Genomic DNA, 16,000 nt, shown 5'->3' on the forward strand with positions numbered 1-16,000 from the left:
CTGGGAAACACAGTTTAAACCATTGGCACGCAGGAAAATAATTACAGCATGCAGCCTAAGCAGGTGTTAGACAGCCTGGGCAGGTGCATTCAAGTGCATATGAACAAACTAAATCAACAAAACTAGTACTATGCACATAGCCTATTAGTTTATTGCAATACTATATATGGTAAAAGTGAACTTATTTAAAGAGTTATTACTGTAAGTCATATCAGTTTGTTATGATCATGTAATAATCACTTGCCCGGCCAAATAGGCTACTAGTGACTTTATTTCAGCATTCCCTCCTTTACTGGATACATTTGCTTACAGTGTTTGATTAAAATTAACCAGTGTGATGCAATGGGGTAAGTGATTATTTGATCAACTAGTTTTAATTGTTGTGATAAGTGATCTTCTCACCTTTGAATGCTATCTGAAGGTGGCAGGTGGATATCTCTGTGTAACTGAGAGCGGAAGCTTCATGTAAAGGAGTGACAAGTTCATTTCTGAGTATCTATATCAAGTCAAAACATCCTTACTGTTTTTTCTCAGGTGGTTGTATTTGTATCTTTTTGTATTTGTATTTGTAATTGTACCTACTTAACTGTAAATTTGTACTAATGGGTGAACTAAATCTGAACGAGGCTCTTTTTTTGGACATCCTTGTTTGTAAAAACAGTAGGCTTTAGAAAAAAGTAAATATTTTCGATAACTAAAAATATATATGAAGAAAGATTTAATATTAGTTTTAGGGTGTGGGTTATAGAATTAGTATGATTAGTAAACATATGTTTGTGAGTGTACAGATTTAAGTAATACTTGTGAGGGAGAAAGTTTGTGATAAAATTTATATATATATATGTGTGTGTGTGTGTGTATTTTATTCACATCTTATTGTTTATTATGTGTTGTTGTTGTTGTTGTTTTCTCTGTGTACTGGAAGCTGTGACACTAAAACAAATTCCATGTATGTGCAATCATAACATACTCGGCAATAAAGCTCTTTCTAATTCTGAAAAAAATTACTTGTGACAATATTTGAAATGGTGCTTACTATTTAAGATGCTCATAAATTATTTACATTACATCTAGTGAGCTCATTCTCAACAGGTTTGTCTGACTGAGGGTTCATTTCAGGTTTAGGAGATATAAAATATTACATTCTCAGTATAACAACAGAATTCAATTGAAAGTCCTCACTTTGGTAGAAGAACAATATGTTTATGTGTATTCTTGGTGATCCCTTTGTTACATGTTGGGTTTTTTGTGACTGTTCCATGTCGGGTTTTCTGTTTTCCCCTGTGTCCTAGTTCAGTTTAATTAGTCAATGTGTACACCTGTCCTTCCCAATTATCTGCCCCTTTATAAGTTCCTGTCTTTGTTAGTCTCACCGTCGGTTATTGTTTCCATTATGATGTGTGTGCACTCCTGTGTCTGTATCTGCTCCTGGATCTCTGATTAAAAGAGAAGTTAATTGTTTATCCTCGTCGTGCGCTCCTTACTCCGCACAGCACCGTAACACCCTTTCCTTTTTGTTAATGTTATAATGTTCTCTGGCTTAGGCTAGTAGTGTCTGAATTAGTTCAGAAGTTATTATTTGTTCATGTGTCTACTTGGACCTGTTTTTCCATTTGTGAGAAATTTATTTTACACGTCAGTATTTATTCAGCAGTTTTGATTTGAGTATGCATAACACTTCTGGGTATATTGAAAATAAACATCAAAACACAGGTTTGATTATCATTCAAAATAATGTCCATGTGACCATGGTGCATAATATGCATTGTGAGGATGACAACAGGACACAGGGCATTTTTACTGTCTTACATGGGTGTTGATTGTTTATTGTCTGTTAGTCTTTCCATTTATGTACTTACGAGTGTCAGGGTTCTGTCATGTCTGTCATGTGTTCCCGCCTCTTGTGTCTATATTTGGTTTGTTTCCTGTCCTTGTTATATGTAATCAGTTAATTCTTGTCCAGCCATGTTCGTCTCATTATCTATGATTTACCTGTTTATTTATAGTCCTGTCTGTTCAGTTTGACTTCGTCTTGTCTACTCGTTATCCCTGGTGTTGGATGTCTGTGTTTGCCTTGCCTTGTCCTGCACTGTCCTGTGATGTCTTCAGTAAAGTGTATTATTTGAAGTTATATCCTCGTCTGCGTGTTCCTGTGTCCTCCCTCGTGTGTGCACCGTGACAACGAGATCGAGTTACATCATTTTTATTTATTTTTTATTTTTTATGAGGTCATGATCTTTTGCAGATGATCACAACTGCAAGATATCCTTTGAGCCAATGAACTGTAGTGTACAATAACTTTTACAGTAATACAACATGAAAGCGTTTGGTATACGCTGTAAGTCAATGCTCCACACCTTTTTCAAGCTTGCTGTTCAAATGTTCTTATCATGACAGATGTTGTAATGAGTCTTGAGTCATATTCCAATTGTCCACACTGATACAATACTCATAATTTAGAAAAATAAAGTTTGTCAACACTTTGGAATTATTAAACAACTGCAATTGTAAAAAGTTAAAGTAAGTGCAATATAATAATGGCCATCTGTTTGACATGATATGAAATGTGTAACTGCTAAGAACTGCTATGTTTCTTGAGCACGAAGTCAGCATGTTAGAATAATTTCTGAAAAATCATGTGACTGAACACAGGAGTAATGGCTGCTGAAAATTCAGCTTTGTCATTACAGGAATTAATACAATTGAAAATAAAACAAATACATAATAAATTAAATGAAAAAAATAAAAAAAATAAAAATACATGCAGCCTTGGTGAGCCTAAGAAACTTGAAAAACATGAAGAAAAATAAATCTTACTGACCCTGTGTGTATATTAGATGTTTCTTTTAATTTACGGTGATACTGCACTTTTAATGAAGACTTTGCACTTGTAAGTTTGCACTTGTACAAGGAAACTCCTCACACCAGGAAATGAAATCAAAAACTAGGGGATGATTAGAATAAATGTTGTATATTTAGCAGTACAAATATTGACTATTTGATGACAATTGTTCAGTTATAGCGCAGTGACTTCCTAGGGAGAGATGACTAAGAGCGTCTATGCCGTGATGAGTTTATGTAAAAAAAAAAAAAAGGCAATGCATTTGTTTTTCCCTGATACACAATGTTGATATGCCAGTTCCATAGTCATCACAACAGGGGGCTGATTCCACTGAGGATTCAGTTTCCATAGAGACCACACACACCAGAATTCCTGCCCTGAGTTACTATTTGTTTACGTCGGTGTTTGTGTGTTGGTACCTGCACTGCTGCAGACGTGTGTGAAAGAATCCAGGTGTGTGCAAGCAGTAATTTAAATATTGATATAGTATAGCACCTGCACTGTTTGGAAAATATTTAACACACTTGTTTGCACACTGCACAGGGGAGTAAAACTATTATCAGCAAAATCATTTAAAGTCTCAGTTTCTGATTGTGCCATGTAGGGAATCCTTCTAGCAAAGCGCTCCTCATGTAAACACCATGCCTCTTGAGGGATCATTGTAATAAAACAAGTTGAATGAAGATTAGTATTAGTAAGGTTAGAAGAGGTATGATTGTATCATGGCAGGTTTTTGAAAAATGTCTATATATCTATAAACCACTATATTTTCTCAGAGAACTGAATGTCTTGTTTTCTTTCCAAAAGAAGACCAATATATTCAGATGAAAAACAATGAGATTTAAGAGGCCCAAAGAAAACCGTTTTATTACATTAAAATGTTCCATACAAACAATGCATACACACTAAGTCATATTGCTTTCAGACACAATTTTTCTGCTATTTTTTTTCTAGAATACTTAAACAACTTTGTAACAAAATGTTAGTACAACATTTATGAAAATATATATCTCTAAACAGGGATCTTCAATCTTGACAATACAAATAATACAATAAACACATTCAATACCAGTATGTGAACTATGTTTTGCAAACATGTAGTTAAAAGTCATTCAAGTTACATAACATATAATATACTGTTCAACTGCTCTTATGGACACATTCAAATATACTCTAAAACTGGCATTCCAATATAATAGAGATGGACTTTTTCAATATCTTAGCAAAGATAATGCACGTTCTCATAGTTATGCTAGAAAACACAATAAAGCCAGAAAAGTAACAAGCAGGGTCACAAACAACACCATTTAACACTCTGAAAACAAATATTAATAACTAAATAAAAAATAAATAAAACTTTGGCAAATATTATATGATGTTTTAAACACTTCAATGGGAGAAGCTAATCACACCTGAATACTGCTACAGGTTGTGGGTTGTAAATGGGCCTATGTGTCAGTATTTCCAGAGGTAAACATACAATTCGATGGAATAGCCCTTGAGTTATGGAGAGAAGAATTTGAATGGGGCATGGCTGATCGTTTTGTTGAAACTACTTTCTTTTGTGGCATGCCAGAGTACACCCATAACTGAAGGCAAAAATCGTATAGTTAGCATTCATGACACACTTGTTCAAAGTCAACCTCAGGGAACAACCTGTTTAAAATAAAGTGCAACCACCAAACACTGCCTTGGCAAACACCATTCATAAATCAGCCTGGTTTATGATAACATATAGTCTATTCATAAATATCTCTAAGTCATCTATAACATGAAAGTACAAAGTATATTTTTTTTCAAGCACACAATCAATCAACCTTTACCTCACAAAGAACCATTACAAATACACATTTGTATAAGATGACCCAACTGTTAAGGCGTAGAAACTCTTGGTGAGATGCTACACATGACTCCTCAATACTGGTTTAATCCTCAAATCAGTACTCAACATTTGTAGCTCGATATAACTGTACCATCCTTTGATACAATGAATTGCACATTCTTTAATAGTAAGGCCATTAATACTATTAATCTCGTGGATTTAGTCGAGTCAGAGGATGACCTTCTCAGTATCAGTTTGCCAGTTCAAATACTTTCACTGAGAAAACAAAATATACATTTTCCAACCACAATATTAGATTTGGACTGTACTGCTGTGGTATAGTGACAGTAATTAGTGAATTGGTATAGAATTAAATATGAGGATGGGCTTAATACTGTCTGATATTTAGAGCAAATTCCACACATGGACTTCCATGCGACTTTGGTCAGAGAAAGTCTAGAACACCTTCTGAATTTACTAAGAACCTCATGATGACTCCAGACTATATTCTGAATACCTGAATACTGAAATATACTTTCCAATGATCCTCATTTAGATTCTGTAATTTCAAATTAAGCAAATTTGTATTCATTGTATGCTAAATGATCATTGTATGCTGAACCGTAATGATGAATAGTTGTATCAATATATTTTTGTATAGAAATTCCCTGCATTTTTTTCTTAATCAGTTTCTGTAACAAAAAGGTTAAAATCCAGGCACTCACTTTGATTGCATTTAGCACAACATAACATATATTTAAGTAGTTGCACAAACTGCAGCAGCCAAAGTACATATGTACACATATGTACATAAGTTTCCATTTTAGTACAGTACCAGAGGACGTTAATAAACAGACACAAATTACTATTTTGAAAAAAAAGAAAAAAAAAAAAAAAAATGGCAGCAACTTTTGTATGGCTACAAATCTATTACATTTCTCTATGCTTCTGTATAAAGTGACGTTATGGCTTGATTTGACTAAACAAAACCTGAACTATATGGCCACACTGGCATACACATGAGAAGGAAGAACATATCATAAAGCCGACTGGATCTGCTTTTCCAATGAATGACATTTGTTACGAATTTGTTCCTATTAAATTCAGTGTACACATTTGAGTGTAAGTTGATGATGGATAAAATAAATCAAGGTGACTGATTGCAGCTTAAGTGCAGCTTAATAGCAAATGGCCAGTTGCTGTGTGTTACCCAGAGAACTGATCTGTGCAGCTGAATCAAAGTTGCTGTAAACAATAATCACCATTGTCCAAACCTGGCCTTGTTCCTTCATGCCTGTTAATGTACTACAGAGGGCGCTCTCACTGCAGCAGTTCAGTTTTCTTTGTGGGTGTTGTTGTCTCTGGTTCTCCACTGTCAGACACATTGATAGGACTGTCCCGTGAGAAGACCTCGGTGGATTCTCTCCACACACAGTCAGCAATGGTCTTGAAGGCATTGGTGCTACACTTGGGTCGTACTTTCTGTGAGGCATTGTTAACTATTTGGCGACTGTTTGAGGTGGCGATCTTGATTTTCAGAGCGGCATCCACACGGTCTACGACTGTGTAGGTGCCAATGCTGCCATCCTCAAATCCCACTATGATGTTAAGTGCTCGCTGTGATAGGCACAGATAGGTTGGTGTTTTGTAGAGGGAGCAGGTCCCGATGCTCTTGCCATCTGCCAATCTCATGACAATCAGACTTGAAACCACACCTGCATCATCATCTTCGTCGCAATTGCAGAAACAGATGTACACTAAGTAGCGTCCATCTTGTGAGAGCTTTTGCCGCCATATTATTCCAGCAGCATGGACCAGACGCAGTTTACCACTGTGCAGGTCTAGGACATTAATGTTCTCATCACCTTTCGACACAATGCCCAATTTCCCATTTGGTGATATTTGGAAATCCTCCAGGTTCTTCAAAAAGTTGCTAGGCAGCTGCACCCGCCTGCACACAGACTCATCTGCAACACTCCAGATGAAAACTGTTTCTGTGGAGGTGATGAAGACGACATAATCTGGACTGTCAGGAATTAACTTGAAGTTAACGATTGTGATCCCATCGTCACAGATGAACTTTTTGGATACACTGCCTGACCACAAGCTAACAGCCAAGAGCTTATTCTTGTTGGTTCCCACAAGGAATGTGTTTGCTGTGGTAATGAGGGCATGCTGGAGTGTTACCAAAATGTTGCACACCTTGTGCCCAGTCGCAAGCCTCCAAACACGGGAGGCGTTCTGCTCACAAAGGGACACTACAAACTGGTCATTGTGTGTGATGAGAAGCTGTGAGATCCTCTGACCATTGATACGCAATATATTCTCACCTGTGGTCGTATGCCAGATGTACTGACTACTTTTATCATCAGATGTCACCATTAGGTCGCCAGATGTTGTCAAGACGCAGTTTTCGACAAGGCCTTCATGCTTGAACACCATCTCAATGAAACCTGTGCTGTAGTTCCACTTGTGGATGACCTCTGACCCATCCATGGTGTACACAAAATCCTCTCGGCCAGAGAGCTGCAGACTTTGGATAGGTTTCCCAGTTTTATCAATGTTTGACATGGCTGTTATAATGTCAATGTCCCACACGGAAAGTACGCCACTGCTGGCCACAGACAGCAGCAAGTTATGGTGTGCTGATTTGATCAGTTTTACAATGGCTCCAGAAATCTCTATCAAGCTGGCCATGCACTGTCCACTGTCTCTCCTCCACACAAATATGGATGATGTGTTCTCCATGGAAGCTACTATACTTTGGCTATTCTTGGAGAGAACGGCAGCCACAAACTTCTCGCTACGCTTGGCCTTGAACTTCTCTGCCATCTTCCAAATCTTGGTGTCCAGCACCTCAATGCTTCTCGCTTTGCAGATAAGGATGGATCGTTGATCCTCAGAAAGCTCTATGCCCACCACTTCACTATCATCTCCTCTGCAGTCATAATCCTCCATCAGCTTGGGATTTGTGATATCTTTGGTGTTCCACACTGATAGGCTGCCCTCATTGTCGATCATCACCATTTGATGGATTGTGTCTAGAATCAGGATGGACTTAACAAAACCACCAGAGAATTCAGAAGTCATTGTAGCAAGCTTGTCCCCGCTACCGAGGTGGAATATGGTGGTTGTGTTGAGATACTGTCCGCAGAAAGCATACATTCCATCTGGGGAACACTGGACACAGGTTACCTCATACCAGCAATGGAACTGATACAACGGCCAGCCATAGAGCAAATCAATCACATTGACATCTTTGCTTGCCTCCAGCCAAGCTAAGGCATGATGGCTGGACAAGGTGAATCCATTGATGAACGCTACTCCGCCAGTGATGCCACAATGCTTGGACCCTTTCACCTCCACCTCCGACAACAAGCATGACTTGTGGTTGTCATAAATGAGCAGTGTATTTTTTGTAGTAGCCACTACCAGATACTTCTCATCTGTGGTTAGCCTGATGCCAAGAACAACCGACCTCGCCGTGTCTATCTGTCTTATCAGCAGTCTGCTCTCAACATCCCACGTGCTGACTGATCCATCTTCGAGGGCCACAATGACTATGTTTGGAGCTAATGTAGGTATAATCTCCACTATTTGCATGTAGCTAGAACAGAGTGGTAATCTCTCGGGACTGTAGGTGACATCCATGGAAGAGTGCAGTGGCACAATGGAGCAGTATTTAGGACCATCCTTGTCACATTCAAGAAGGAGGTGTCTGAGCTTGGGAAGTGATGTGACAACTGGAAGGAGCCTTTGCTGTAGTTCAGCAGACAGTGATGTAGGATTCTTTGTCACTTTAAGCTTTATACTGCGGAGTGTAGTTGCGAGAAACTTTAACTCCTTTTCTTGCGTGTAGCTGTAAGCTAGGTCAATGTCTGACAGGGCCTTGTCAAATTGTCCTATCTTTATCATTGTGTAGAGCCAGCTGAAGTTCATGATGACACCATACATAAGATCATCTGTCCGGCCGCTCCTTGTCAGGTGGTATGTGAGCTCCGTCATTTTTCGGTGGTTGACAAAGAAGATGTCCGGCTCTAGCAAGTTACACTGGAACACCCAGGGTTGTTCGGGTGTCTGTCTGTCATAAGAGTGCTTGTCAGCAGAAGCTTTGTCATGGCCATGAAGGCTCTGCTGGTGATGAGGTTTTTGATGGTGTGAGATATTCAGTGAGGCGAAGTGATTATTGTCGCAGTGGAATATCTTCTTTCTACCACCTGCCCAAGCCCCAAGGAAGTACTCAGCCAAAAGGCTATGCATTTGATGTACATCTTCTTCATTACTGAGGTATAGCTTTTGTGCTATAAGATGCAGGTGGCGATTTGCCCACAGAATTAGCGTTACATTACGGACTTGTCGCTCCACTAAATAACCTTCAAGTTCTTCTTTTAGCCTAGCTATGAAATCATAAGAAATACGCAGCGGGCTTTTAAGATTAGAGCTCACTATGATGTCCCCAAGGACACTGTTGTCCAAAGATAAGATATCCTCTAACTCCAGCTCTGTTAGGCCTGCCCGTGCCATTGTGATGTAGCCCAGTGCCCGAAAGACAAAGCGTGAGCCAAGTTTGTTTTCAACAGAGTAGAAAAGCTGCTCAATGCTTTCGTGCACTGTCGAACACAACGATTTGTCATCCACATCCTTGTGCGAACGCCAGTGAACTACCTCTCGGTAGATGAGGTTGACGAACATAGGGAGTGTACATTTTGCCATTGCCTCATTCACATATATCTGCTGGCCAGAGGTCACCTTCCTTTTGACACTCAGAAGCTGCTGTTTAAGTGTCTGACTGCAAGCTTTGCGGTCTCTTTGCATCAGTTCAACATAGGCATCCTCGTCATGTATCAGACTGCGTAATTTCTGGAGTATGCCATGCTTGTTGGGCAGGGTTGACACTACAATTCGGACTGTATGTGGCAGGTGGACAGGCAGCCACCACAGCTTCCGGGCCTCGTCAACATCTGACAACTGCTCCAAGGCATCCAGAATAATGATAAGAGGTCGGTGAAATGATGACTCCCCAAGCAAATTCACCAGGAGCTCCCTCATCTCCTGGATCTTGTTTGGTAAGAAGTGGATCAGGCACCGATAGTTGATGGCAATCTGCTCACAGATGCTCTGTAGCAGCGTGCGGAGATCAGTAGAGAAGTCTGAGGAACCGATGAATCTGACAATGACAACCGGGTCTGTTTCTGGTCCCATCTCTTTCTGTAGCCATGAATAAGCCTAAACAAATGAAAATGAAACAGAAGCTCAGAAATACAGCATTCATGTATAGTTTACTGAATGTTTTCCAGTATGTTAATTCAAATGATATTTATATACAACTAGGAAAAGTTCAAGATGTTATTTGTGCAAAAGGGGTAATTTTGTAATCTGATTTTAGTAGGCCATTTACAAATGAATGATCTATATAAACTACAGCTACTGTATGCATTATTAATTAATGTCCTTGTGTCCTGGTTCTATAAAAACACACACGGTTAAAAATCAAGGAACTGCTGTGACCTGAAGCAACGTTATTATAAGACTCTAGCAAACCAAACTCGAGTGACTTCAGTCCATCCATTATTTAGTAGATCCACTGTACACAAACTTTGACAACTCAGAGTGTGAGGAAGGAAAACTAAGAGCAATGACTGTACAGCAAATAATCGAATGTACTCAGCACCAATAGAGTCAGCACTGGATTATTTGTGCCAAGGATTTTCTAAATCAGTCTGAAACATTCCCTCATCCATAGCACAATACTTTCTTGGATGTGGTTAAAGGGTGCCCCCAGCTGTGATTCAGGGAAACATGAAATTGTATTTCTCTCTGTTTGGAGATGCTGACAATGACAATTAATAATAAATCGCTTTTCCAAAGCCACCATTTGCAAGAGGACTGTGTCTGTGCATTTATATGATTAGCCAAGGGGTGTGTGTGTCCAGATTGCTACTTGAATGCATCACTGTGCTCATATTTGCTGCATGATTTTTAGTATACTGCAATGACAAGGGCAGTATTAAAAACATGCCAGCTGTACCAAACATGAGATCATGCTAAGAGACAAATTCGCAAGACACAGACACAGACACATTATAAAAGTTTTTATAATAGTTCATTATAAAAAGTGTGTGGTCATGTAAATTGCATTTCATGTTTAAATATGTTAGAGTATCTGCCTCTCTGTAGTGTGTATGTTACATAGAAGAACAGTGAGAGAGAGAACATAAGCAAGGACGAGGGAGTTAGTCAAGGTCCCCAGGCTCATCATCTGTGAACTAACATTAGAGGCTGAGGTCTTTGACGGGTTGCCATGGGTGACGGGAAATTTCAACACTACCCTTCCTCCTTTGTTCCTCGCCCCCAAACTTATCAACACCGTCAATTCTGACCATCAACACATGACACAAGCACACCACTGATCTCCATAAGCCCTAAGTATTGGCAGAAACTGACAGATATGAGTAATTATATCTAATTATTTTTATCAGTTAAATGAAATCAGCATTTTTTAAGCTTGTGAATGCAATGATCTGTATTTGGACTACCGTGTGCCTCCAGATACTGGATTGCACAAAATCTCTTACGACAGACAAAATCATGTAACAGCAGACCAAAATACCTTAATGTTAATTTAAAACTCATGCCATGACATCAGATATTAAGTCAGAGGAAGCAAAGAACAGCTTTAGGCTAAATACAGGCATCCTGCAGCATTAATCTAACATGTGCCGGCATCCAGATGGCCTTAAAAAGCAGGTCAGTATGTTCACACATGCTTTCTCTCTCACCCACACACACACACACAAACGTGTATACTATACATGCTTTTCACCTGTTTTGCCACTTCAGCAAGTAACAATGTCTTTCCAGTGCAGGGTCCTCCATACACCACTAGGGGAGTTATTCGACCACCTTTGGAGGGGTACAGGTTCTCCTGGACTATGTCCAAGGCTTCACTCTTATACACATAAAAAGATGAAAAAGTCTTGCACAGCGAAAGATGCTGTATAATTTCATCATAGAGCGGATCGGTCTCTGAGTCAAAGTTCTGTTGGACCGTGGCCTGGATGATATCCACCATGTCTTCATAAAACTGTTTACACAGACCTTCGACGTAGTGGCTCTCTACTTCCTGCGAGTAGCCAAGTTTCATGTCACAGTGAGTGACGGAGGAGTAGACTCGAAGATTGGACGCTGCCACCACCGTCGGAATGAACTCGTCTCTGACTTTCAGAAGACGCTCGTAGGCTTCTTGGTTTCTCATGACACGGTCGGCACTCACCACGATGTCCATGTAGCGAGCCATTTCGGGGAGTTTAGCGAAACGGTCAAAGTTGGAAATCTTCCGTATGTAACATACACATTTCTTGAGGAAGGCTGGGGTCTGCTTGCCCAATGCGAAATCCAGTTCATCCTCTAATGCTGAAAGACAGGAGAAAACAGAGAGAGCATGATAATTACCCAGTTCTGCATGACAGAACATTTCTTTTCATTCATGGTTTTCATCCCTGCCATTGTTTACTCCTGAAACACATCAGTGGCACTTTCAGAAAACATGCTTAAATTGATGTCATGAGGTGAGCGCCCCCGCTTTTGCCAGTCTTTAGCAAATGATTAGATCCGTCTCTCTGAGCTGCCTTGACGAAGAAAAAAGTGATATGATCTCTTAATCCAGCCTCGCCTGGTTTTATCAAAGACCTCCAAAGGCAGTATTCCAGTGATAGCCTGCCAACCTCATCAGCTTAGTATCGCATACTTGCAGCTTGTTTTGTAAATGAGAGGAGAGTGGGATGCAAAGGCGACAAGTAAACGGCTACAAATCCCCCAGGAAAGCATTAGCTCAATTAAATCTTGCATGCACTTTCCTCACTCTGGTATTAATAATCAAAATAGAAACCACATTGAAAAACAATTTAGTGTATATACACTATATACACTACCATTGGGAGTTGTTTGCTATGAAAAAAAACCCACTACCATCGTTTGCTATGAAAAAACAACAAACTTTTTTCAGTATTCAGTTGATAAAAAGTAAGACATTTATAATAATAAAAAAAAAAGAATATATATATATTTCAAGTAAATGTTATTCTTTAGGATTTATTTTTTATTAATCAAAAAAGCAAAAATAAATAAATATAATAATAATAGTATTAAAATGTATTTTCCACAAAAATATTAAGCAGCAAAGCTGTTTTCAGCACTGATAGTAATCAAAAATGTTTCTTGTGCACCAAATTAGCAGACTCAAATTAGATTTAGTTTAAAAACATAGCTTTGTCATTACAGGAATTAAATAACAGTTTAGATTAAAATAGAAAACAATTATTTTATTGTAATGGTAAAATGCCAAAATATGCAAAATACTAAATATTGTAAAATGCCTACTACAGCAATGTATTGTAGTATAGATACAGGGTCAATACTTTAGTTAATGTCATTAATTTCATACATTCACACAAAAGGTTTTGGAAAATACTTTTGATGTGAAAACATCTTACTACCATTCAAGTACATATTTATTCACACTTTTATTAGACTTAATGTAATACATTTAATATATACTATATTAAACTACCTCATACTCAGTCTTTTGTCATGCATGTGATGTCTGATGTTACAAAATAAACCGATCAAGAGGAGTCAGCAGGCAATCTGATCTCTGACCAACATTACTGTCTTTTATTTTTACTTGCATATTTTTTGTGAAATGTAATACCAATGTGATGCCTATTTTCTATGATGCATTGATGCTTTTTTAATAAAGACCCACAAGATGCCGCATACGTCAGGCATCAGAGTACACAAGCTTGAGATCAGGGAAAGCCACACTTAGAGGATCCTCTTGAATGCAGTTGTTTCATATCTACTGCATGTCGAGATGAAGACTTAACTGTATCAGTGATTGAATTATAAGCCCATGCACTCAGAATGACATAAAAGAGCAAGCAGTAAATCTGTTCTTTCTCCGGTGCCGACCCACAGTCTCTAATGTGGGGTATGGTGATGAGACTTAACTGTATCACGGAATATTGGATTAACCTGGATGAATTAAGTTAGCCTGATTAGATCTCCTCTTATGCTGGCTAATGCGGGCAGATTTTAATTTAGTCACAATGACTTTCAAGAGCGGGATAAAAATAACATTTATATTCATTATGAGCTTTGAATACAATCTTTTATCTCTTGTAACCACAAATCTATAAACTCTGGCTCTGTTGCATGATTCAGCCTTTTTTAATTATGCATGTAATTTTACAGACAAACAGTCTAAATGTTAAGCATCAAGCACCATTGAAACGTTTAGAGTGAAAATGTGTCTTTTAAAACCCTCAGATTTCCTTGATGTGGCTGACTGGAAATTGCTTCATGCATTCAATCACAAAAGGGGCTGAAAGGCCACTGTCCTGCAGAGTTTATTTCCATCCCATAAAGGCATCATGTGAACACACTTTAAACTTATTCTAGCATGTAATATCTGCAAAAGAATCATTTATAAGCAAAAATATAGCTAGTACTAGTAAAATATAGCTAGTAACTCCCCTTCTGTTCTTTTTTGTCATCATATCATGACAATGCCCAATCAGAGCAGTGTAACAGCATCTTCCTAATGTAGAGAAATTGACATATCCCAGGTGGCTAATTGTTTTTTTCAAAAGCTGTTATCAAAACAGTAAATGTCGAAGGAATTATGACAATGGCCTGTTCAAAATTGTCAAGGTTGACAGTGACAGCAAGGATGCCAGATAGACAAGTATACATTTAGTCTCCCCAACAGAAAGAGGGTGGTGATGGTAAAGAATGGTAACATTAAACTCCACTATGGATCAAAAACATGTTATTTGTGCAAAATTACTCACAGAACATTGAGATTATTACAAAAAATAAATGAGATAATCATATTGTCACGAATCCGGTCTATGAACTTCCGTTCACTCACCACCAGTGATCACCCGCTCTCCACATGGACTCTCACACTTACGGATTACCCCTTTTGTCAAGCCCTCTGGATTCTGTTCACCGATCGAAGACCCACGCTTGTCCTAGGATTATTCTCTGTCTTGCCTGTGTTGTACCTCTTTGCCATTATCTGAACCTGGCCTGTTTCATGACCACGTCTCTGAAAAAAAGCCTTGCAAATGGATCCACACATCTCATGTCTTATTCGTCTTGTAACAGAATACTCGGCCAAACAAGGATCCAGCGGCTTTTCAGATGGACACTGGCCAGGTATGGACACAACAAGACTGCTATTAGCTCTCAAGCAGGGCACTCGATCGCTCGAGAGCTATATTTAGGAGTATTTAGAGATTGTTAATTATTCTGATTTGCCTGACTGTGTGCTCATAGACCTTTTCTGTGAGGGCGTTAATCCACTGCTGAAATCTAAACTCATTCACGAGGGTCCGTGTTCGTCACTAAGTCAGTTTTTGGATTATGCTTTATTGACTGTTGGCTCTTTGTTTACTGAGGGTGTCGCAGAGGAAGAACGCGACACCGCGTCTATGCCTGTAATGGTGGCTGCTGAGTTTAGCCAACCACAAGCTCTGGGACATTCAAGTGTACTGATTGGCACTCTGGTGATTCAACCCGCTCATGAAATGGCGGCCGCACCAGAGCGCGCTCACATAATGGTGGCGACAGAGGAGGCCGTTCACAAAATGGCGGCCACAACAACCCGGCACATCATTGCTGCCATTCATTAGTCAAGTCAAGCCACAGCTGATCTTCATGAGTCATGTCAAGTCACAGCTGATCTTCATGAGCCAAGTCAAGTCACAGTTGATCTTCGTGAGTCAAGTCAAGTCACAGTTGATCTTCGTGAGTCCAGTCAAATCACAGCTGATCTTCATGAGTCAAGTCAAGTCACAGTTGATCTTCGTGAGTCCAGTCAAGTCACAGCTGATCTTCATGAGTCCAGTCAAGTCACAACTGATCTTCATGAGTCCAGTCAAGTCGCAGCTGATCTTCCAGAGTATTGTCACGTCTCAGCGGATCTTCGAGAGTCTCATCACGTCTTAGCGGATCTTCCAGAGTGTCGTCACGTCTCTGCTGATCTTCCAGAGTCTCGCCACATCTCCGCTGATCTTCCAGAGTCTCGTCTCATCTCTGCTGATCATCCAGAGTCACGACACGTCACAGCTGATCATCCAAAGTCACGTCACGTCCTTTCTGTCACACCCAGATATTCAAGGTCAGTCCTTTGGTATCCCAGTCTGGTATCCAGTGTGAGGGATGTACTGCATAAACCACCACAGAACTCCCAGAGGCGGCGGCATCCACTATGATGTCTCCTAAGGTAGTGACGCTCGCTGCTGTGTTCCCCAAAGCGATGGTGCCTGTTA

At 39.5% G+C, this 16,000-nt stretch overlaps 1 protein-coding gene across 1 annotated transcript in view; it reads right to left on the minus strand.

Annotated features, from left to right (window-relative positions):
* Positions 1 to 5,984: 5,984 nt before the first annotated feature.
* The window catches only part of LOC306850151 (NACHT and WD repeat domain-containing protein 2-like), a gene marked incomplete at both ends in the record, with an annotated part of 63,762 nt that continues 53,746 nt past the window's right edge, over positions 5,985 to 16,000 (minus strand). The window contains 2 exons of the mRNA XM_079385613.1: positions 5,985 to 9,890; positions 11,488 to 12,077. Of these exons, the coding sequence (XP_079241739.1) occupies positions 5,985 to 9,890; positions 11,488 to 12,077 (4,496 nt within the window). The remainder of the gene's footprint in view (positions 9,891 to 11,487; positions 12,078 to 16,000) is intronic.

This window comes from Barbus barbus (genome assembly GCF_936440315.1).
Source record: "Barbus barbus genome assembly, chromosome: 1".
In the NCBI taxonomy this organism is placed as follows: Eukaryota; Metazoa; Chordata; class Actinopteri; order Cypriniformes; family Cyprinidae; genus Barbus; species Barbus barbus.